At 33.8% G+C, this 25,071-nt stretch overlaps 2 protein-coding genes across 2 annotated transcripts; one reads left to right on the top strand and one right to left on the bottom strand.

Moving 5' to 3' along the window:
• Nucleotides 1-576: 576 nt before the first annotated feature.
• Nucleotides 577-5,007, bottom strand: LOC108341790 (purple acid phosphatase 18). The gene is made up of 5 exons (XM_017579443.2): nt 4,703-5,007; nt 2,710-3,378; nt 1,434-1,622; nt 1,271-1,359; nt 577-1,102 (listed from the first exon to the last, which is right to left on the bottom strand). The coding sequence occupies exons 1-5, from the start codon at nt 4,832-4,834 to the stop codon at nt 883-885; spliced, it is 1,299 nt and encodes a 432-aa protein (XP_017434932.1). The 5' UTR covers nt 4,835-5,007; the 3' UTR covers nt 577-882.
• Nucleotides 5,008-11,603: 6,596 nt separating this feature from the next.
• Nucleotides 11,604-18,584, top strand: LOC108342152 (uncharacterized). The gene is made up of 6 exons (XM_017579867.2): nt 11,604-11,930; nt 13,058-13,348; nt 13,497-13,676; nt 14,305-14,580; nt 14,799-15,086; nt 15,666-18,584. Exons 1-6 carry the CDS (start codon nt 11,648-11,650, stop codon nt 17,402-17,404), a joined length of 3,057 nt encoding a protein of 1,018 aa, XP_017435356.1. The 5' UTR covers nt 11,604-11,647; the 3' UTR covers nt 17,405-18,584.
• The last annotated feature ends 6,487 nt before the right edge of the window (nt 18,585-25,071 follow it).

Here is a 25,071-nt window from a genome sequence, read left to right as displayed (position 1 = left end):
CATTTTATTTTTTTATTGTAACAAACATACTCTCAACTTAAATGCTTCTTCATACGTCCCAAATGTTTGCTTTTTATTTTACTTTATGGATTGGCTAATCCAAAAGCTATTAATTTATGTCATTTAACATTCCAAACGATTTGGAAAGAAAAAGTGGTGTTAAAAAGAACTTGATGGAGTGCAGAAACTTACTGTCATAATTAGTGATCTTAACAGTTTGGCCTGATTTGGTTATCGTGAATTCAGGTTTTTTCAGCAACACACTCCTTTCCTTATCATAAAGCATATTCAGTTCTCAAAAGAGCATTATACATAAGAAACTTCACCAACTTTCCATGCTCCACAAGCACAAATTAATCTCTGGTTATCAGTTTTAAAATACTGCTTGAACTTATCCATGGACAAAAGTTTCATCAACTTCCCAAATGCAAAACACAGGTTCATTCCCTTTTTGGATATCACAATCTTGGCCAGTTTTTAATATGAAAAGGTTCTAGCCAACATTCTTCATGATCCAAAATATTAAAAGTTTTATATTTTCCCATAACAAACACCAGCATTGTGCTACAGATAGAGTGAAAAAAGCCCAAGCTATTTTTATATGTAATTATAAACCATGTATTTTATAGTAAATACAATAGAAAATGCAAGCAATACAGGGAAAGATGTAAAGACAATAGAATATGTACTTAGACTAAATACAGGGAAAGATGTAAAGACAAGAACTGAAATATCACAGTTTACTCACTCCCTCGAATAAACAAGGTCAAACCAATCAAGTTGCTACTGTGCCAGTACTAATATGAGGCATTGCTTCATGATTTGCATTCAAGACCAAACTCTTGCTAATCTGTTGTTGAGGAATAACAAGACCAGGGGATTTTAAGGAGTCATAAGTTTATTCCTGAGTTCATTTCTCTTCTGATCAACACATCCTGAGCTGATCAAAGAGGTTATCCAGATATCGTCAGATTTTACCGGCTCATCATCGTCATTCCTGTGCCAACTCCAGAAAGCATGGGTAGAGTTTACAATCTTTAGCTCGCCGTGACCAAAACTGGCTTCACGGAATTCTGACCATATTGGCTGTGGATTTATATATCTGTCAACAAACAATAAGGTGACGTGACCACAAAAATCGTAAGAATGACACAAGTTATATACAAGCAGCATGCAAGTTGTGTTTTGACAAATTGAGTTTACATAGATTTTTTGTGATAACAAATGGTCAAGAGAAAGAAATATTTGGTTTATGCTGAATCAAACTTACCTATGAGCTAAGCCTTCTTTGTTTCCTCCATCACCAATGGTTATATGGACTGAACCACAAGGGTCAACTCTTCCATTGTATACACGTTTCTGCCAACAAGACAAGCACAGTTTAAAATCCTAATACAATCAAACTTAAAAGAAACAAAACTCTGTAGGCATACCGAGCGTTCATAAGCATGCACATGACCAGCAAGAACTAAATCGACGCTAGCAGCATTAAGTAATGGCTCCATAGCTGCCATCATATCAGCGCCTTCACCTTGATGAGCAGTGTTACTATTATACCACGGCACATGAAATAACACAAGCAACCAAGGTGTCCTTTTCCTATCCACCTTTGAAAGATTTTCCTACAGATTATTGACAAGAACATTAGGCCTGTGTACATAAACATATTTCAAGTAAAAATGTAAAATCTCTGGAAATGTTTATTATAATATAATGTCACAAGAATATCAGCAGAACACCAAGAATGACTTTATCGTCTAAATCTTTCCTTCTCTTCATAGATATACATTGAAATGTTCAACTATGCATAATGGAGGATATTTAAATTCACAATACTTAAGATCTCCAATATCTGAGTTAAAGACATGACCCCAATGTTGGTTTTATGAAGCCTTATCATTTTTAAGTAGGTTATTTTGCCAAAGCCATGTGAAAATACAATGCATGCCTCTGTTACCACGTATTTTTAACATCAGTGTGCTCTACATTAGGCTTCATGCTCGAGTGTAAGCAGTAAAAAATGAAATCGAGGAAGGAAGAAGCAATTGTGTTTTTAATTTCTTCATAATTCCATTGAGAGATTTGAAGGCAACAGGATGGAAGAAATACAGATGCTAGTCATTGCTTTTTAAATGAATATTTAGTCTTGTAACTGATGACAAGACATATATGGATCAATTGACTTCATTTGGAAAATCTGTAACAAGATAAATAAAGAACAATAAAAAACAAGGACATTGTGACAGTTGAAAAGTAATATAACATATTAAGGCATGAAGAATACAGGAACCGAAAGCAATCTTATCCAACGCATATATTAATGACATATTCTCATTGGAAAAAAAAATGAAAACTAACAGTCTAAAATTCCAAAGCAAGAATTCTTCTACATGGCCATGATGAATCATGAGTTAAATATCCCAAGAGTCCAAGACTGTCACAGATCAAATTTAGTTTTCCCCTGTGGATATGATACATGCCATTCCTAATAATAAAAAATCATACTGTGCTTCTAACCATTGCTGAGAATGCTTTTCATTAAAAGTGTAGACTAAAACCAAAAAATTAGAAAATGAAAACCTAGCACAGAAGAAGCTTTTGTTATCCACATTTATTCTCTCCAAGCACTTACTACTTAATGGTGGCAATAGGTAAAGCAAGACTTGTCAGAATATAGTAACCACTAATCAGTTAGAGAAACCAACAAACCTTAAGCCATCTATATTGTTCAGAGTATTCATCATAATCTGTATAGGACCCAAGCATGATAATGTGAGCACCTGCAACTTCAAATGAATAAAAGAGATTTGAATTTGATCCGCTTTCCTTAAATGGCATTTTCCATCTGGAATTATAGGACACAAACCCATCCTTTAACAAAGGTATGCTTTCTACTTCATGGTTCCCTTGTGTTACCATCCATGGTCTTGCACTAGCAAGTGGCTGCACTAGCCTACCAAAGGAGTCCCATCGATGCTGGATGTAATCAGCATATGCTAGGTCTCCTGGAAGTAGGTGAACATTATACTTACATTGGTCAATGTGATCCAATGTTGATTTAGTCCATTCAGTTTGACCCAAATCCCCAGCCACAGCAAAAGTGATTGGAAGTTGAGCTGGAGGAGTTCTGAGCTGGAACTCGGCACCTTGTCCACCACATCTATAATAGTACACAGAATCATGTTCTAAAGGACCAATAACGGCATGGTGTATCTTTCCTGAGTTATAGAACACATAACTGTACGAGGTGGTCTCTCCTTCAGCTACAGAGCCATATTGCCCTGGCAGTGTTCCATATTCTACAATTGAAGGTGCAGAATTATCATCAGTAATCCAAGTAACTCTCATGTGCTGGTCTCCTGCTAAAGAAATGTGTACCTGGAATATAAACTTTGATGATAAGAATCTGAATCAACTGATACTAATTGAGTAGTTCAACAATTAACATAGAATTCACCAAAATAAAGGAGGGCAGTTTAAATTCAAATAAGAAACATTCAATGAAAGCGTTTTGCAGAGTACAAGCATTACAACAAACAAACGATCACTACAAACAGACATCATATAATGATTTCTCACCACTTAAGACACCCTGTTTTAATGAGGAGTATAATCACAAACATATTGAGGGTGCAAATTGAATACCATCCACATTGCAGTGCCAACCTCCCAAAGAAATTTTCATCATAACAATCAAGATCAAATATGACTCCAATCATAAAATGCTGCTAATCAATTAGTCTAATGTCATGGACCTCAACCAAGTAGTCACAAATCAAAGAAGTGGTGCTTCACTGAATTTCACTTCAATCTCTCCGTATATCACAATTTCTATTACATAAAATCCCTAAGGGAAAAAATATCAAAGAAAGAATTACAGTAGCAGGGCCGAAACCGTGTAAGAACAAAGAATTGTGCTCAATGAGGACGAACTTTGAAATACCTCATTCATTTATGTAATTCACAAAGTAAAGGAAAACCATTCTAAATTAAGACACACCAGAAACATAAACACTTAGGGTCCGTTTTTATGAGATTAAAAACTATTTTCTGCAACAACTTCAAACTACTCACCAATTAATCTCTCATCAAAATACTATTATGTTTTGGAAATTCTATCCAAAACAAGTGGTCTAAAATCCTAAAAACACGAACACTTAGATGCTTTGTCTCATTCTTCTCTTATTTTCGTCTTATTCAACCTATATCCCAATTCTACACAGCCATGTGCCACCACTCTGCAACAACTTTCGGGACTCTGCACCAACTTTCGGAACAACCTTTTCGTCCGCTAAACATTGTACTAGTATAGATTATCCATTAGATTTCTCAGTGACTAATCTTTATCCAAAAATCTGGTTGGGTTGCGGGAGTCTCTCATTCCAAATAATTTTATTACATCTACAAAACTTAAAACCGAGATCATACTTAAAAGACACAAGTCCATTCCACCCAGTTTTAAGTGTGATCTTCTTGGTTGAACATTGTTTACTTGCATGTTCAAAGTTAATAACAGTTTTGAAATAAAAATGAAATACACCCATGTTAATCTTTCTTATTTTTTCCTTGCAAAAACCCAGATTCTGAACCAAAAGCACAAGAAAACAAAGAATGGAAAAGAGTGGTATTGATCAGCCATAAGCAAAAGGGTATATAAAAAAACTGATTTAATTGAAGAATACAGAGTGATGAAGAGTCTGACCTGTTGAGGATAAGAGGAGGGTTGAGAATGCCATGGAAGATGCAAAGCTTTTCGAGGCGGAGGTCGAATGTAATCAGCCGCAACAGTTGCAGACCGAATCAATAAAACCGTTAGGAGTAGTTTCAGTTCCATTTGTGTGTCAACACAAACCTCTGTCAATAACGTTGGATCAGCACGATGACAATGTACTTCTGGAATCTATCATCACTGTTCACCACGCCGGGATTCAAGTCCGTGGATTTTGGCAATAGTGCACCACTTTTTGTTTTGTCACTGTGTGACTGATTAGTTTATAATATTCACTCGATCAACTTTTTTTTTTCGTTCAATATACTTTGAATTTTTCTTTTAAATAAACCACCGGTTTATGATTCATTAATGATACGGAGTTTTATTTTGAATACTGAAAGGGGATACATATTTATATTCCACGTTATAAAGAAAAATACTCATAAAAATATAATCTTTTTGTATTTAAAAAAATTAATATCAAATAAATATAAAAAATGTATGTGTATAAAAAAAATATTTATTTTATTTTATTTTTGGAGATAAAATACCTGCTACAGAGTTAATATCGTACAGCAAAATCCGTTTAGCAGAGAAAATACCTGGTACAGAGCTAACATCGTACTGCAAATATTTGTTCTGTCGTTATTTATTTATAACATTCAAATTCTTAGTATTAATGATTTTTAGACCAATTATTTTTATAATTTAGTACGAAATATTCATTGAAGTTAAATTTATTTAGATAAATATATTTCAAGACACGATAAATAAAACAATAAAAAAATCTCAATAAATCAAACTAATATATATATATATATATATATATATATATATATATATATATATATATATATATATAACTTAATCTGCATAAATAATGTTTCATACTGATTTCTTCTTAAAACACAATTCTTTATTTATATATTCTACCAGATGATCCACGGACGGTCCCAGACAAACACATGGGACGGACGGTACCTCTCAACACATCCAGACCGGACGATCGTGACAGGTAGGTCTCTAGATGCGATCAAGGTAAAACACTGATTAGAGGATTGAGCTTTGGATTGGGTCGTGATTAAGGACTTGCTAATCTTAGGCCCATGACCAAAACTATAAATACAGTTTAAAGGTAAGAGGTAGGCAGATTCATTAATTATGCATTTATTGCAGCACCTAAACAACCGATCGGACCTTTATTGACTTAAGCTTCGGAGCACCTTTAACAGGTACCCTCCCAAGCATACAGGACGAACGGACTTTGACCAGCGGAAGAAAGGATCATAGGAAGACCGGACGGAGGCCGCGGAAAGTACACGGATTTAGGTGACTCGACCCCATAAAGGAACATATATAATTTAACTTTAGTTTGTGAAAAAATTATTGAATTTCTCATTCTCAATTTACAAGTGTTTATTTAGAAATTTGAACATGTTATTTGGAATATTAGATATATTACCTTTATATTTTTTATCTTTAGTTTATTTGTAATTATTTTTTATTTGTATTTTAAGCTTAACTCATTTTTTCTATTATTATAAATGGAGAATCCTATCTATATATTCAACATAAGAGAGATTAATTTCATACATAATTTTCACTATATTAAATAGGGTATTATAACCTAAGGTTCTTTTGGGAAAAAAATTTATATCAGTCACTACACCCATCGTTGTCACCAGCCCCGTCATCTACCATCGTCGTCTATCGTTACCCTTATCGGAGTTCTAGTTTTGACCGTCGATTACACAGTTTGACCGTTTCATCAATGACGCTTTCATTGGAACTCTTACGCGCTCTCAACACCTTTTGAAGTTGTGGATCTACTCTATTTTTCGCTGTGCATGGTGGCATGTCTCGTCTCCTTTCAGGAAGCAATTTAGAACATCGAGGTCACTCTTTTTTCTCTTTCAGGTTCATCGTGTGTGGTCGCATGTTTCATCTCCTCTCAGGCAGCTATTTAGAGCATCGAGGTTGCTCATTTTCAATTTTCAAGAATCTTGGATTTCTAAGGTTTCTCTCTCCTATTCATCTATGATATCTTTCGTTGTTGTCTCTTTCAACTTCCCTTCTATCTCTGTTATGTTTGACTTGACTACATATGTTTTTTCTCTCATGACAAAGATGACTTTTGTTAGTTTATTTATAGTCGTGGTGACTCTTTAATAATGACATCTTTATTTATTGGATGTCAACAATACATTCTTTAACGAAAATTTGCGAGAAAAAATTTACATGGAGCAACCTCTGAGTTGATAAGGGAAGTCTTCTGGGTTGATATTTCATCTTTTATGTTGTCTTTGCAAATCATTAACAATTTGGTATCACTCAGAAACATATATATATATATATATATATATATATATATATATATATATATATATTCACTAAATCTTTATGAATTATATTAGTAACAAGCTTGACACATACAATTTATATGTACAAGCTTGAGAAAGTGTTAGATATATTATTTTTATCTTTTCTTTATCTTTTATTTATATTTTTAGTTTGTTTGTTATTATTGTTATTTGTATTTTGGACTTAATTCATATTTATTCTATTATAAATAGATAATTTTATGTGTATATTCAATATAATGGAGATTAATCTCATATGTATTCAACATTTTTCATAACTTGAATATCAATATTTTGATTGGATATTCTTTCACAGTCACACTTTGTAAATTAGTGACTAAATTTGCATGATGATATAAGAGTATTAATTATAAACTTTCAAAAGCTAAAATTATAAAAAAAAATTTGGTGTTTTCACTTTAATGCTTAATAACTACTACTTCGTTATTTTTTTAAAAATTATTTTGTATATGTAATTAGTTTGTCTAATATAATACATTTTTTTATTTTAATATTTGTTATCTATTTGAAAAACATTAACCAATCAAATTTTCAAGTGAACACACTCACTTATGGTCAAGTAAAATATAGTATTACTAGTACTTTTGAAGGTTAATGTATTAATATTAGTATTTTAAACAATTGTCTAATTAAATTATTTTTTTCAAAATTTTAGAAATAATTGTTTTTGTCTTATAAAAGATGAAAGGAATATTATAAAACGTTAACGTTGATAACTAATTAGTAGTTCAAAAATAGGAAGGTTGGTAACATATTTAATTTTACTAAGGTTTGAACTAACTTATTTATGGTTAACAAAATGTTTTTTTAATGAAACAAAGAAAATTATAATAATTTTTACAAGTACACTAGTAAAAAATCGTATTTTTAACTTGCACGTTACGCTTCGATTTTTCTGGAACCGAAGCATATCAAAACGCGGTGGCAGTCTCGTGATTTTTAAAACACTATATGCCTTAGTTGTTAAGAAACCGATGTCTAAAGAGAATACTACCTCGGTTGGCAGGGTGAACCGAGGCATAAACCTCACAAGGCATAGATACTCCCTCGGTTGTCAGGATGAACCGAGGCATATAAGCCTTTCCCCAAATGCCTCTTCTCCTCTCCTCTACACGCGAGTCTCCCTCGTTCTCTCGCACTTCACTCGCACCAGCCATAACTTCGTCTCCCTCGTTCTCTTACACTTCACTCGCACCAGCTATAACTTCGTTGTCCTCAGCTTCACAGATCCACCATCACAGAACCTTCACTGTAAGTCAGATCCACCATTTTACCTTTCCTTCATTCTCACCGATTGAAATTGGGTTCTAACCATTTACACCAGTTAAATCTTCGTTTCCAGCCTTTTCCATCGTTTAATCGCACCATTTCACCTATTAAACCACCATACAACCCCGATCTCTAAGCTTCACCGAACAATCCTTCGGATCTAGGGTTTGCTCGTTCCTTTTCCTCTTCAACATCGAAAGCTAGAGTTTATAGATCTATGTGCTTCTTTTGTTGCCTCATCTTCTCCAACCACACGTTCAACTCTAGTTCTCGGATGGTGTGGCTACGATGGCGGTGAGAGCGCAGCGACGGTGTGGCGAGAGAGCAGTGACGGTGCGGCGAGAGAGCAGCGATGGTGCGATGGCGGTGAGAGCACAACGATGGTGCGACGAGGGCGTAGCTAGTGGATCTGCGTTTCTCTTCCTTAGGTTTTTGGTTCTATTTCTCTGCAGGTGGATGGCGAAATGGATAGTGTTTGCGGTTTGGATGGCGAAAGGTCTCACTCCCACCACCTGATGGAAATAGACTGACTACCGGGCGTCAAAGAAGTCATAAAGAGCTTGGTCCGTCCGTAAGCTCCCTTCGTAAAGGAAAAAAATCTTATTTGATCGGTCTGTCCGCTCATTAGCTGGATGGTGATGGGCTCCGATCAGTTTGTCATGCAGAGTTGGGCTCCAGGTATAAACTTAAGTTCATTTCGCAATTGATCTCTTCTCTTTGTAACTTGTTTGAGAGTTAAATAACTGATGTAAACAACAATTTGTGCAGAATGTTCGTGGATGCAATGATGCACAGATGTATGATTGCAATGGATGCAATGGAGTTAAATATTGAATAGGACACCTTCCTTTGCCCCCACTTGTGTAAAAACATTTGTAGGATAAGCTTGAGATTAAAAAATAGAGAGAGAAGTTTAAGGCACAAAAGACAAGGAAAAGAGAAAGTAAAAGAACATAGAAAAACAGAACAGAACGAGGAACCAAGATTAAAAAAAAATTAATAGGACACCTTCCTTTGCCCCCACTTGTGTAAAAACATTTGTAGGATAAGCTTGAGATTAAAAAATAGAGAGAGAAGTTTAAGGCACAAAAGACAAGGAAAAGAGAAAGTAAAAGAACATAGAAAAACAGAACAGAACGAGGAACCAAGATTAAAAAAAAATTAAAAACACTCTACCGCCTTGGTTGTCTATGAACCAACGCAAAATCCGAACCTTTTTGACTCGTTTCAGAACCGAGGCGAAAAACTTATCTCTTTTTACCTTGCCTATATATACCTCGGTTGCAGAACCGGTGTCTATAAGCGAAAATAACCGGTGCCATTTCTCTTAACTGCACTAGTGGTAAGTTAAGTTTATTAGCTGTTAGTAAAAATTGAAATAATGATATATAGTCGTCTTTCTTCAAATTTCTAAATTAGAATTGAATTTTGTTCATCAATATATCGAAACAATTTATTAAAAGATATATTTTAGAACCAAACCTTTTTGACTCGTTTTAGAACCGAGACAAAATCCAAACCTTTTTGACTCGTTTTAGAACCGAGGCGAAAAACTTATCTCTTTTTACCTCGTCTATATATACCTCGGTTGCAGAACCGATGTCTATAATCGAAAATAACTAGTGTCATTTCTCTTAACTGCAAGTTAAGTTTATTAGCTGTTAGTAAAAATTGAAATAATGATATATAGTTGTCTTTCTTCAAATTTCTAAATTAGAATTGAATTTTGTTCATCAATATATCGAAACAATTTATTAAAAGATATATTTTAGTATGTCTACGGTCAAAAAGTGTGTTTCCAATTACAAATTAAGGGTGCGTGTGAAAAAAAACTAGGATAAAATATGTTTCTAAAGTCATTATAATATCTTTTAAATTCAATTTTAATCATTCTAAAAGAAATTTATCCGTTTTTAATCTCTTTAATTATAAAATGCGAATAGTTTAATTCCTTAAGTGATATAGAAATATACAAAGACAAAAAATGAAATAGATAACGTTTAGAAAAATAAAATTATTCAATTTAAAAATTAAAAAAATAAAACATTGATAAGTTTTAAAATAATTACAATTCAGTTCAAAATATTTTATAACATCACAACAAATTAATTTATCAGAAAAAAAAGGGTAGGTATTGCTCATTTCTCAAGAGTGGTGGCATGTCACGGGTGCAAAATGGCTCAAAAAAAACCAAACTAAAGGATGTGTATTGTAGTTATTCTACTTTTGTCACTTTCCCATTAAGTATTTATGATCGATGTTCATCCTCAATTCTAAAATAGCGTGTATGCAACTATAATTGAAATTCATGAGTATGACAAAGATGTCTTTGAAAAAGAAGTAAAAACCTATAATTTGAAATTGTAAAGATCAATTAAACATTTCTGCAATTATGGATTGAAAAAGGGACCCACCCAACTTGTTTTTATTTAAGTTATAAAAGAGATATGTACACACTCATTTGGGATGCTTGGTCAATACGAAAAAAAAGAAAAAAAAAACAATAAGGGAATCAAAGGAATGAACTATTTAATTTGAATTTTGGAAAACGAATCCAATAAAAGATAAAAGAAAAATGCTGCTAATAGACTCCTTTATAATATTTTATTACTGAATAAAATGTGGATATTATAAACTAATGAAGTGATACTAGCATTGAATGGATCTCTCTCACATGACATGAGAAGAGACAAAAACTTAATTTATACTGAAATGTTCTAAAAAGGAAGTTATTTTTCTTTTTCTTTTTCTTCGTTAGAAATCATATTAGTTCATGTAAGCAATGGAGGTAAAGATTTCATAGTAAATGAAACTTGAAGAAATGAAAGAGATTAAAATTCTAATCAATTATGGGAATATCAAGTGAAACCAAATAATTTTGTTGTATGTTTAGGTTCATTAAATTTGAATAATCATTTGAGTTTTATTTGAAGTTATTTTAAGACTTCATCATATATATCATTTTATGTATTTAAATATTAGTTAATTGTAGTTTATATCAAAAGAATGTCCAATATTCTAAATTTGAAATTTGAGACACATGAAAAGAATATTAAAGAATGTAAAGATAAAGCAAGGATGTGGAAAAGTGAAAAGTATTTAAGGGATAAAGAATTACGTGGAACTTTTGCACTTTGGTTCCTTCACTTGCTTGTGTATAATGTTTAATCTGATGCCATAGTTCACGAAAACCTGTGTGTGTATATATATGTATATACATATAACATTTGATTGTGTCTTGAAAATTTGTGAGAAAGAAAGAAAAGTTGTGAGAAATTGAGGAAAAATGTCTATTAGAACAAACCGAATGAAAGCAGTGCCATCACTGCAGAGACGGTTGACATCGGTTAAGAGCAGAGAAGAGCCTAATATTTCTGATAAGCTTGACAGGTTAATGTCTGATCTAACAGCCATAAAAGATTTGTTTTCAACAGTGAAAAGTAACGAAGAGGAACTCCTTGACACGTTAAAACTTGTCGATGATCTTCTTCGCAACTTCAAAACAGAAAAGAAGTTCCACGAGATTTCCCGTCGAATTTTGGAAACAGAGAAAGCCGATCCACAAAAGGGTGAGCTGCTAAATTTCTATATATATATATATATTCAAGTCTTTTGTATATTATGTTTAATGTTTAATATTCTTTACCATTACAAATATGATGTTAGTTCGGAATGAGATCATGGTAGCTGATATTTACATGAGTAATTTGATTTGCCCTTACAAGTTCCAATTTGATGGCTGCATGAACGCACGAATTTGGTGTACATTTCTCTATTTTTGGTTCTGATTTATTAGGGTTTTGGTTGCTATTACAGCCATAGAATAGTATGTTTGAAGTGATTTATTTATTTAATGAATTTGAAAGAGGGGATTTACTAGAGTAATTTATTTATTTAATGAATTTTACTTATTTTTAGATAGCCTGAATTGTTTGGATGGGAAATTAAAAAAAAAAATAAAACTTACAAATTTTAATAAAATATTTTAAATAATTAAAATAATGGAATTTGAAACTTATTCAAGAAAAAGAAAGAAAATTAAAATTACACAAGTAGTCGTCACTTCTGCTTGTACCTTTTTATACACATTACGTATATATTTAAGAAAAAGAAATAAAATTGTTAAATATTATTTGATAATTTAAATTTGACTAACAGTTTTTTAAAATTTAAATTTTAAAATACATATTTTTAAAATGAAATTTTATCTTAAAAGAAAAAATCAATTATTTTATCCAAAAAAAATTACTCTATCCAAATAATATTTAAAAATAAAATAAATTTTAATTACAAGTACTTTAAATATAATGTATTTTAAGTGTTCAGAATTATTAAAATTCTTCATCCAATCAGTAAAGAACAATTTTCTTTTTCCTCTGAGACAATACTTTTTATGAGTTCGAGAAGACCAAAAGAAGTGAGTGGAAAATAGAAGAGACTTTTTCAATACCAACATTAAAATCCTTAAAATTTCTGTGAACACTTGAGAATTTCATTGTCTATTTTGATTTTCTTAGATTATATTAGAAAAACATGCTATGAAAATTGGCATTGTACTGATATATATATATATATATATATATATATATATATATATATATATATATATATATATATATATATAATTTACAAAGGAAATTATTTTAGGTAAATAGTATCATATTATTTGATATTATTATTTTCTATGGACTTGTAGGGAGTGATGAGCCATCTTCAAGTCAAAAGGCAGAAGAAAAGAGTGGGATAAAAGATGAAACGATTGATGAAAAGTTGGAGAATTTGGAAGGCACGTTTAAGAACTTGAAGGCCAATTTTTCCACGCTGAAGAAAAACGAAGAACTACGAAGAAAGTTAAGGGAACTGGAAAATTTCCTTCAGAACTTCAACTCTAAGCTCGCAGAAGACGCAAATGAAGATGAAACAAAAGGATTAGAACAACCAAGCCAAACATCAATGGAGGAGATGAATCAAGACTCCATTGGAGCAGGTGCTTCTCGGGAAAATAACCATTAATTCTTAATTGGTGAAAAAAAAATTATATTGTTAAAAAAGTTATTCTTTTCTCTCTTAAAATTGTTTATAGAAATCCTGCTACACCTATCACATTGATATTCGTATTCTATCTGTGTTCATAGGAACTGATAAGCCATCTTCTAGCCAATTGACAAAAGACAAGAAGAGCATAGTAGAAGTTAAAAGCTCATCTGGGATTGCCAAGCCTTCACAAGATTCTGATCAAAGTGAAACAAAAAGTTCAGAGCTACCAAGACAAAATTCAAGGGAGGAATCACTAGATCAAGACTTGAAAGCCACTGGTAAGAACATCAACTTCTTTTATGTAGAGAGGGGGTTGACAATAAAGTCTCTCATTAACATAATATGTGATATATTATTTATTTAAAATTTGCTGGAAAGTAGAAAATTATACGTGAAATTTCATCTAGGAAATAAGACTCTCAATTTTTTATTGATTTCAATATATTCTAACCAATGATGATGTAACTGTTAAAAAAATGACGTGCGAACAATATTGCTTATATGTTTATGGATATCGAATTGATAATTTTTTTACAATAATTTATGCACTGATTAATCTGTTTTAAATATATGAACATGTACGAACTAATAAAACGATGATACATAATTTATTATCAAAAAATTATTAGAAAAAGTTAAGATATGGTGCGCTATGTTTATATATTAAGAGTCATCATCATGGATTTTTAAGAAATTAAATTTATATGGATAAATAGACATGAGATGAAATGGACCCCTCAACTTCACATATGGACATAAATTTTCTCGAAGCATATTTAAAAGAGAAAAACAAAAGCTCTTTATAAACTAAAATCAGCTTATATATAAATTATTCTGTGGTAATGTAAAAATTAATTTCAATTTTGTATATATAAATTGATACCTGTATTTTATTTATGCTCATAGGTATTGAAAAGCCAGCTTCAAGTCAAGAGACACGAGACGAGAAGAGTATTGCAGAAAAAGATAGAACGATTGAAGAAAAGTTTGAAAGTTTTATGTCCAAGCTAGACAAAATAAAGGGGATGTCTTCCAAAGAAAATGAAGAACTTAGGAAAAAATTAGAAGTGATGGAAGATCTTCTTCGAAAATTCAATTCTAATCAAAGTGAAACAAAAAATTTAGAGCTACCTACTCAAATAAAAAGGGATGAGTCGGTGGACAAAGGCTTCAAAGCCTCCGGTAAGAAAATCAGTTTTCTTTTATTTATGTATCGACAGAGAAGAATTAAGAATAAAGTTTCTAACGTAATCTATAATATATATTGTTTATTGTTGTTAAAAATTGTTAAAAATTGTTAAAAACTGTAAAATTATGTGTTCAATCTATATAAACAATGTTCTTGCATTTTTTATCTGTTATGACTTACTTGAAATTCCTTATTTTATTTGTGCTCATAGGTGTGGATAAACCAGCTTCAAACCAAGAGCCAAAAGACGAAAATTTTCAGGAAAAATATGTACCCGTTGATGAAAAGTTGGAGAGTTTGAAGTTGGAACTAGACAACATGAAGGCCAAGTTTTCCCCAGCCAAGGAAAATGAAGAAATGACTAAAACGTTAAGAACCCTAGAAGATCTTCTTCAAAGCATTGATATTCCTGCAGAAGATGCAAACCCAACTGAAACAAAGGGTTCAGAACTAACAAGCCAAATATCAAGGGGAGAGTTGGAGAATCAAGTCCTTAAAGGTATTCGTATAAACATCAGTGTCATATAATTAGTAATGTCCAAGGTTTTAGGTTATGATTGCGATTGCAATTTTTATCGTAATCCTTTATACAGTGAAACGTTGCCCAGAAATGTAACTGCAAAACTTTCACCGCTTGACATGATGAAAAACTAGAGAAAAATATGACAACAATCACGACACGACATATTACAATAGCTTGAAAAGCTTACACTTTTCAATTATAATTGCTGTTTCAGTCCGTAATTTGATCACGTTCTTTTGGAATCATTGAATGCTTCGGTTTTTTATACAATTTCTTTAGTTATTTCCTTCTCAATTCACAATTAGAGCAGACACGCAAAAACTTTGCCCCTATAGAAATTGATAGGATAATAATAACGAGACCTTTTTACATAGAAAAGATTTGTTATTTCAGATATATGGTTAGTTCATAGAAAATTAGTTCATCTATAATATCATATCACATATACATAGGTTTCTTCTATGCTGTAAACTCATTTTCTGTGTTTTAGATTCAATCGAAATAGATAAAGTCGCTTCTCATTCGATGCCTGTAATTTGTAATCTGTGCTTGTAGGTGTTGATAAGCCATCTTCAAGCCAAGAAGTACAAGACAAGGAGAGTGTGGAAAAAGACGTATCAGATGATGAAAAGGTGGAGAGTTTGAAGTCTGAGAGAGACAACGAGAAGGCAGATTTAGTAACATTGAACAAAAATAAGGAAAATCTTATAAAACACACCAACAAAAAAGTCTCAGATGAGAATGTCAAGCGTAAAGATTCCAAGGAGGAGGTGGTAGAAAAAGTAGTGGATGCCATTAATGAAAAGATCAAGAAATCAACTAAAAAGCTTGGTGTTAGTGAAATTGAAACAAAAGCTAATGAATCATCAGAAAAAGGAAAAACACCCAAAACAGTGCATTACTCCATACTGCCTTTAAGCCGAGACGATGAGACTTTGAAGCTAGTCTTGAAAAGGTTCCAAGCCAGTTATGATGCCCTTAATTCTCATTCAAAAGTTTGCTGTTTGTCTCTCTCGATTTTCCCAGAAAATGTTGTTATAATGAAAAGACATATAATTTACTGGTGGATTGGAGAGGGGTTTGTAAAAAGGTCAACAGAGAAAACAGCTGAAGAAGAAGGTGAGAATGTTTTCGACGAGCTTCTGAATTCTAATCTGATTGTACCACATGGTTTAGCCAAGTGTCCTGTTGTCAATAAATTCAAAATTAATCCTTGGATCCGCCACATGTTGGTATCATCTGTTCTGGGAGAAAATAAACAACCCTTTGGATTTTATTCACAAATAACAACCTCTTCCTATGGTTGCCTAGTACTTGACCAACAAAAAGTTGAAATACGTGGTGACTTTGCTTCGAAATCTGATCAATGGAGAAGTGTTTTCAATCTTGGTGCAAAATATCTTACTATTGAACCTCAATGGATGGCTAAAATGAAGAAGTTGGTGGTGCTTCAGCTTGGTCGTTGGCAAGAGTCTCCCGAACATCACATTGAAGTTGCTGGTACAGAATTCATGACAGACACAAAGGCTCAAAAGCATCTGAAATATCTCAGCCTTCGTGGTATATCAAGAATATCAGCTTTGCCACCCTCTATTGCTCAACTTGTTAGCCTAGAAATTCTTGACCTCAAGGCTTGTCACAATCTCGAAACCTTACCTAATGAAATTACTTCATTGAAAAAGCTCACACACTTGGATGTGTCACAGTGCTACTTGTTGGAGAGTATGCCAAAGGGGATTGGGAAGCTCACTGAGCTCCAAGTACTCAAGGGATTTGTAGTAGGCAGTTCCAACAAGACTCCTACAATATCGGATCTTGCAAACTTTAAAAAGTTGAAACGATTGAGCATACACATTGGAAGTGAGGCTGTGATCCAAGATAAAGAGTTTGAAAACCTGAGAAAATCACAAGTTAAATGTCTCAAAATATCATGGGGCGTGTCATCCAACACCAAGTACAAAGATATTGATATCGTTCTCCCACAAGGTTTGGAAAAGTTAAACCTTGAAGGCTTTCCTGGTGAGAACACTCCAGCATGGTTGAAACTCCTACCTTCTGAATTGAAGAGACTATACATAATAGGAGGAAAACTCAGGAGCATAGAAGAGCTAAAAGACAGTACAATAAATTGTAAGGTGGAGATCTTGCGTCTGAAATACCTTAAGAATCTTCAAATTGATATTGACCATATCAAAAAGTTGTTTCCTTCACTGAAGTATGCCGAGGTGAAAAAATTCAAAGAGGATAGCTATGAATGGAGCAATTCTGATGGTAAAAGTACACCCATTTCATAAATGTTCAATGTATTTTATTTGAAGAGAAATTTAGTTCACCCGAATATTTATTTGTACATATATATGATTCCAACCATGCATATTTGTTCAGTGTGTTCCAAGTCAGAAGTGATGAAAAAGTTCAGAAAAAGATATATGTGAGTTCTGTGGTAGGTTGGTGATTATTGTAACTGAACTTATGTTGTGTCTCTGATGCATTGATCAATTATATGTCAGTTCTAGCGGCATCTCATTGTCTCGACATGTCATAATTAAAACCAAATTATAACCCACACTTACGAAAAAATTTCTTTTTTCTGATCTGCATGTCCTGCATTTTACTATCTGAATCTTCACCATCTTCTTTTTCTTTGAAAAGAATTCGACCACAGCGATTGCTCCAAAACTGTTAGTATTTTAAGGTTGTGAAAGGAGTAGTTGATGGGATAGAGAAAATGTAGAGATAGTTGAATGTAGAAGTAGTAGTTGGAAGAAGTGTTGTAGTTGTCTTTAGTTGTAGTAGATGTTGGTTCATACAAATGATAGATGTTGGCTACATACATCAAATGGTAGAGTTCATGGGTATTTATAGACCCATAGATTATTCTAGAACATACTAGCCACAACTTATGTGGAATGTTCTAGATTTTTACCTATGTAGAATATTCTTGATTTTTCTTCCTATCTTAGGTTTTTCTATAATATTCTAGAACTTGTATTACATGTCAATTCTTCTATCTAAGGAGCTTCTACATTCTTCTAGAATTTGCATTACACTTTAATACTCCTCCTTAATGCAAATTCGGTAACTCCAAGCATTGTGCGCAGTAGTTCAAATCTTGGTCTTGGTAATGCCTTCGTAAATATATCTGCAATTTGGTCTTCTGTTGGACAGTACTCGAGTCGTATTTGTTTAGTTGTCTCTTCATCTCGAATGAAGTGATATTTAATGGCTATGTGTTTTGTTCTTTGATGATGGACTGGATTTTTTGCTATTGCTATTGCCGATTTGTTGTCGCAATAGATAATAGTTGGTCCAGCTTGTGGTTCACCCATTTCTTCAAGTATTCTTCGTAGCCATATTGCTTGACTTGTGGTTTCAGCAGCTGCTACATACTCTGCTTCTGCTGTTGATTGTGCCACGGTTGCTTGCTTCTTTGATGCCCAAGATAAAATACCCGATCCTAGTGAGAAAGCATATCCTGACGTACTCTTCATGTCGTCCACTGATCCTGCCCAATCACTATCTGTGTAGCCAATCATCCTTGAGTTAGTCACGATTTTGTACCATATACCAAACTCCTTTGTGCCTTGTAGATATCTTAAAATTCTTTTTCCTACTCCATAATGAATCTGACTTGGGTTTTGCATGAATCTTGATAGAAGACTTGTAGCATACATAATGTCTGGTCGTGTGGCTGTGAGATAGAGAAGACTTCCAATTAAGCTTCTGTAGCATGATGCATCTACCTCTTGTGCTCCATCATCTTTTTGTAGCTTTTCGTTTACCACCAATGGAGTAGTGACAGGTTTACAACCATTCATCTTGAACTTCTTTAATAGAGCTTCAATATATTTCTTTTGAGAGATAAATATACCTTCCTTTTCTTGTTTCACCTCTATACCGAGGAAATAGTTCATCAAGCCAAGGTCGGTCATTTCAAATGTCTTCATCATGTCTTCTTTAAATTCTTTCATCATCTCTATATTGTTTCCTGTATAGATAAGATCATCGACATATATAGAGACAATGAGATGGTACTGACCTTGTGCCTTAATATATAGTGTTGGCTCACTCTTGCTCCTCCTGAATCCTTGATCGATGAAGTATTTATCAATCTTGCTATACCATGCTCGAGGAGCTTGCTTCAGGCCATATAATGCTTTTTTAAGTTTTAGTACTTTGCCTTCATTGCCTTTGTCGATGAAGCCCTGTGGTTGTTCAACATAAATCTCTTCTTCGAGTACCCCATTTAGAAAGGCTGACTTGACATCCAGTTGATAGATGTTCCATCCTTTTTGTGCTGCAAGAGCTATTAAAACTCTAATTGTATCTAAGCGAGCAACTGGAGCAAATGTCTCATTGTAGTCTATTCCTGGTTGCTGTGAGTAGCCTTTGGCAACCAATCTTGCTTTATGCTTTTGTATAGTTCCATCAGGATTGAGCTTTGTTTTATATATCCATTTGACTCCAATGATGTCTTTTCCATGAGGGCAATTTACGAGTTCCCAAGTGTTATTCTTCTCAATCATTTTAATCTCTTCTTCCATAGCCTTGACCCATACTTCTTGCTTTGATGCTTCTTCATAACAGTTAGGCTCAATCATGGCCATATTGCAAGTTTCATATATGTCTACCAAAGATCTTACTCTTCTTGGACTAGATTCAGGTGAAGAATCTTGTTGTGGAGGTGGAGAAAGCATACCTGAATTTTCTACCTCTTCTTGAGTTTCTTCTTGAGATTGTTGCACTGGAAGTAAAATGTTGCTTTTAACAACTTTTTCTTCTTCCCAATTCCAAGAAGCATTTTCGTCAACTTCAACATCTCGACTGATGATGAGCTTTTTCGTTTGTAGGTTGTAGACTCGATAGCCTTTTGATTGTGTGCTATATCCCAAGAATATTCCTCGTATAGTTTTGTCTTCAAGCTTGTGCCTCCTTTGATCAGGAACATGTATGTAGCAAATAGACCCAAATACTCGTAGGTGTTTAGCCGATGGCTTTCTCCCACTCCAAGCTTCAATAGGAGTCTTGTCTTGGATTGCTTTAGTTGGACATCTGTTTAGAATATAAACTGCAGTGTAGACTGCTTCAGCCCAAAAAGTGTTAGGCATACTTTTCTCTTTCAGCATTGATCTTGCCATCTCCATAACTGTGCGATTCTTTCTCTCTGACACGCCATTTTGTTGTGGAGTATATGCGACTGTAAGTTGTCGCTCTATGCCTTCATCTTCACAGAATTTGTCAAACTCGCGAGATGTGTACTCCTTGCCACGATCACTTCTAAGTATTTTTAGCTGTTTTCCACTTTGCTTCTCAACAAGGGCCTTGAATTTCTTGAATACTCCAAAAACTTCTGACTTTGCCTTTAAGAAATAGACCCATGTCATTCTAGAGAAGTCATCAATGAAGAGGATGAAATACCTGTTGTTATGATGTGAAGGTGTTCTCATCGGTCCGCAAACATCGGTATGAATCAACTCCAATAAGTCTTTTGCTCTCCATGCTTTCTCTGTCGAGAATGGTAATCGATGTTGTTTTCCGAGGAGACATCCTTCACATGATTCATTATTCTCTTTCAAGTATGGAAGATCTCTCATCATGTTTTTCGTATATAGAAGCTTTAAGGCATGTGTGTTGAAGTGGCCAAATCTCCTATGCCAAAGCCATGAGTCATCAACTTCTACCTTCATGGCAATATTAGTTCCAGGTTTGAAGCTTATAGGAAAGCTTCTATTTCTCTTCTCCATTTTTACTTGGCCAATTTCTATCATTTTATTGTCATAAATTTTGCATGTATCTTTCTCAAAATGAAGAGAATATCCATTCTCCATCATTTGGCCAATACTTAAAAGATTTTCTTTAAGATTTGGAACTAGTAAAACATCCTTGATGAATTTCGTACCTTTCTTTGTCTCCACCATGACAGTTCCTTTACCTCGAGACTCCACTGTGGTGCCATTTCCTAGCCGAACTTTGACATTGACAGATTTATCAATGTCTTTGAAGATGCTTTGATCTTTCGCCATGTGATTGCTGCATCCACTATCCAAGTACCAACTTCCTTCTCTACTAGGAGATTCTTGATTGGCGTAGAATAAGAGTTTCTCTTGATTATCTTCTTCCGCAAAGTTTGCTTGATGCTTATTTTTGTTACGAGAATACTTTTCTATGTGACCAAATTTCTTGCAATAGTGGCATTGAGGTTTTCCATGATGCCAACAATCTTTTTCCAAGTGACTTGTCTTTTTACATATGCCACATGGAGGATATTTTTCTTGACGAGTCATAGAGAAGCTTCTAGGATTTTCTTTATTTCTAGAAATTTCTTCTCTACTTTTATCTCCTTCATATTCTTTATTCTGAGACCGTAATTTTAGTTTTGATTGAAAGGCATTTTCAACCGAGTCTTCTTCATGCCTTTTCAATCTTTGTTCATAAGCTTCAAGAGAGCCCATTAGTTGTGTGATTGACAATGTAGCCAAATCTTTTGTTTGTTCAATCGCGGTTGCGATTGCATCATACTTTTGGGGAATAGAAATTAAAATTTTCTCAACGATCTTTTTGTCAAGAATATTTTCCCCATAGGCTCTCATCTGACTAACTATTTCTTTTATTCTAAAATAGTAGTCTTTAATGGTCTCAGATTCTTTCATTCTTAATAATTCAAACTCTCGTCTTAGAGAATGAAGTTTAATATTGCGTACCTCGTCACTTCCTTGAAACTCCTCTTGTATTGTGTTCCAAGCTTGTTTTGCACTTGTGGCACCAATTAGCCTTGGAAAAATTGTGTCATCAACTGCTTGTTGAAGAACAAATAAAGCCCTTGAATCCTTTTGCTTGTTTTCTTTCAACTCCTTCTTTTGAGCTGCAGTAAGAGTAGAGGTGTCTTCTGGAATAATGAATCCCTCTTCTATGATATCCCATAAATCTTGAGAGCGGAAGAATGTCTTCATTTTGACACTCCAAAAATCATAACTTTCTCCTTTGAAAATAGGTACTGGAATTGATGATGTTTGATTAGTAGTAGCCATTGTTGAGAATATATTTGGGAGTAGTAGAATGAGTTATAGTTTTGTTTGAGGTAGTTGAAAATTTTATCTACGCCCAGTAGATGACCGAACGTAGCTCTGGTACCACTGTTAGTATTTTAAGGTTGTGAAAGGAGTAGTTGATGGGATAGAGAAAATGTAGAGATAGTTGAATGTAGAAGTAGTAGTTGGAAGAAGTGTTGTAGTTGTCTTTAGTTGTAGTAGATGTTGGTTCATACAAATGATAGATGTTGGCTACATACATCAAATGGTAGAGTTCATGGGTATTTATAGACCCATAGATTATTCTAGAACATACTAGCCACAACTTATGTGGAATGTTCTAGATTTTTACCTATGTAGAATATTCTTGATTTTTCTTCCTATCTTAGGTTTTTCTATAATATTCTAGAACTTGTATTACATGTCAATTCTTCTATCTAAGGAGCTTCTACATTCTTCTAGAATTTGCATTACACTTTAATAAAAACACCTAGGCAGAAAAAAATTAGCACATTAAAAGAAAAAAAAATATAAATGTAATGAATGATATAACATGATTGAAACTTTTAAAACATAATTACCACGGATAAAACTTACAACCATGTTTGATAAAAGTAGTTTAAATATAATATATATATATATATATATATATATATATATATATATATATATATATATATATATATATATATATATATATATATATATATATATATATATATATATATAAGAGTGATAGGTTAGAGTTTTTTGTTTTTGACAGTGGTGTTAAATTAAGAACGTTTCAAGTCATTGGTCTGTGTATATGAATGTATATCCTCACTCTAAGGTTTTGAGAGGGGATTATTAACCTTTTGTAGAACTGAATGAATTCTCGAAACCTCTCGCACGTGTCCATTGCCCGAGACAGAAAATTAGATGTGGGCCTCCTAGTGTTCTTTTCAAGCCTCATTGTTCTTCCTTTTTCTTTTTCCATTTTCCTTTCTATAGTAGCAATATTTTTCCTCCTGCTAAAGAAGACAGTGACCTCATCACACGTGTCTAGGAACCTTTTCCGCCCAATTCCTCTAACAGCAGACATCATGGTAGGTTGCATGATCAAGACGTATAACATGTAATCCGACAAAATCTTATTAAAATGCCGCAGTTCAATATCACCATTTTCACCATCACCGTTTCCGTGCTCGAGATCTTCAGCATTTTTTTCTTTCTTTATCTGCTCATCATTTTCGTTTTTATCCTCTTTCTTTTTTCGCTTCTCATCTTTCTCTTCCTCTTCATAGAACAAGAGATTAGTGGCAATATGCCACAGAATTAGGCCCTCGTCAAAGGTGAATTCATTGCGTTCCAAATAACGCATGAACTTGTTCAGATCCTCTCGTGATAGATCATCCTCCTGGATAACCCACTCACCTCTAGAGGAACATATTCTTTGAATACTTTGAACATCTTCTGCATCCCTAGATTTTCTTTTCAACTCGTTAAATATAAATATCCAAAGCTTCTCAAGCAATGGCCTCTTGTGTTAGTATTTTGTAGCTTGATTTTGTAGAAATATGAGAAATATATTCTTATTAATTTTCTGGGCAAACTATCCAGAACATACATATACAAACACAATACTTTAATCTCTCAAACTCACACAACACATAACTCACATAATAACATAACCCAACACACAAAGTACAATCTCACTCTTTTTCTTCTCTGTGCTTGACGGTACACACACCACACTCCTCTAACTTTCGCTCTTTCCACACACTCACAATATTCCTCTCTTTCTTCTCTCGTGCATGGTACACGCAAGGACGCCCACTTCTTTCTTTCTTCTTCTCGGTGGTGTGTTTTTTACAACCACTTCTTCATTCACTTTTATAAGTGAGTTGCACACAAAAGTCCAAATAGTGGTTAGTGAAGTGGATCGCTACTTTCGGTGTAGTGTGGTAGTTAATGGCACAATCATCACAAACAAACAAACAACTTTCTAAATTATTAAAACCGTGTGACCCTTTTAAAGTTTACCCAACAAAACTCCCCCGTAAAATTTAAATTGGTCTTCTTGCACTGTATCCCATCATTTCATTCCAATAAGCCTTTTGCAATTCTCTAGCAATGTGGTTGGCAGTGGCTTGGTGAATATGTTTGTGGCTTGAGCTCGACTTTCAACATGTTCCAGCTTGACCTTTCCTTCTTTGACTTGTTCTCGGATGAAATGAAAACGGACGTCGATGTGCTTGCTCCTTCCGTGATTAACTGGGTTCTTTGCCAACTCGATTGCCGACTTGTTATCAACTCGGATCACAGTCTCTTCATCTTGGATCACTCCCAAATGCTTTAATAGACTTAAAAGCCAAACTGCATGACACACGCTCCAAGAGGCTGCCACATACTCTGCCTCGCAGGTAGATAGGGTTATAATGGGTTGCTTCTTAGACAGCCAAGTAAAAGCTGTATTTCCAAGTAGGAATACGTAACCTGAAGTATTTTTTCGGTCATTAACATCACCACACCAATCGCTATCTGAGTAACCCAGTAGTCGATAGTCATCTGATTTTGAATAGAAAAGACCAAGTGATAGGGTTCCTCGAATATATCTCAAAATTCTCTTCAAGGCCTTCCAATGTGTATAGCTTGGATCCTCCATGAATCTGCTCATTATCCCAACACTCAACATTAAGTCGGGTCTCGTGCTTGTAAGGTACCTTAGACTTTCGATTAAACTTCGATATCTCCCAAAATCAGCTCGTTCTCCTCCATCAAACTTCGATAGTTTAGTGCTTGGTTCCATTAGAGTAGAAACCGGGTTGCAGTCCTCCATTTTAAACTTCTTTAAAATTTCAAGTGCGTACCTCTCTTGGGATATAAAAATCCCTTCCTCCGATTGCTTCACTTCCAGGCAAGAAAATATTTCATCAAGCATAAGTCTGTCATCT

The sequence above is a fragment of the Vigna angularis genome, chromosome 6 (assembly GCF_016808095.1).
Source record: "Vigna angularis cultivar LongXiaoDou No.4 chromosome 6, ASM1680809v1, whole genome shotgun sequence".
In the NCBI taxonomy this organism is placed as follows: domain Eukaryota; kingdom Viridiplantae; phylum Streptophyta; class Magnoliopsida; order Fabales; family Fabaceae; genus Vigna; species Vigna angularis.
Note: the sequence above shows the minus strand (reverse complement) of the source record. Positions and strands in the feature narration are given on the sequence as shown.

Bases quoted from the DNA above. Each gene is read 5' to 3' on its own strand.
- LOC108341790 (XM_017579443.2), bottom strand. From the start codon at position 4,834: ATGGAACTGAAACTACTCCTAACGGTTTTATTGATTCGGTCTGCAACT. The intron at 1,623-2,709 runs GTTTGTTGGTTT...AATAATCTGTAG, and splicing joins AACAATATAGATGGCTTAAG to GAAAATCTTTCAAAGGTGGA. The intron at 1,360-1,433 runs GTATGCCTACAG...TCTTGTTGGCAG, and splicing joins TGCATGCTTATGAACGCTCG to AAACGTGTATACAATGGAAG.
- LOC108342152 (XM_017579867.2), top strand. From the start codon at position 11,648: ATGTCTATTAGAACAAACCGAATGAAAGCAGTGCCATCACTGCAGAGA. The intron at 14,581-14,798 runs GTAAGAAAATCA...TTGTGCTCATAG, and splicing joins CAAAGGCTTCAAAGCCTCCG to GTGTGGATAAACCAGCTTCA. The intron at 15,087-15,665 runs GTATTCGTATAA...CTGTGCTTGTAG, and splicing joins GGAGAATCAAGTCCTTAAAG to GTGTTGATAAGCCATCTTCA.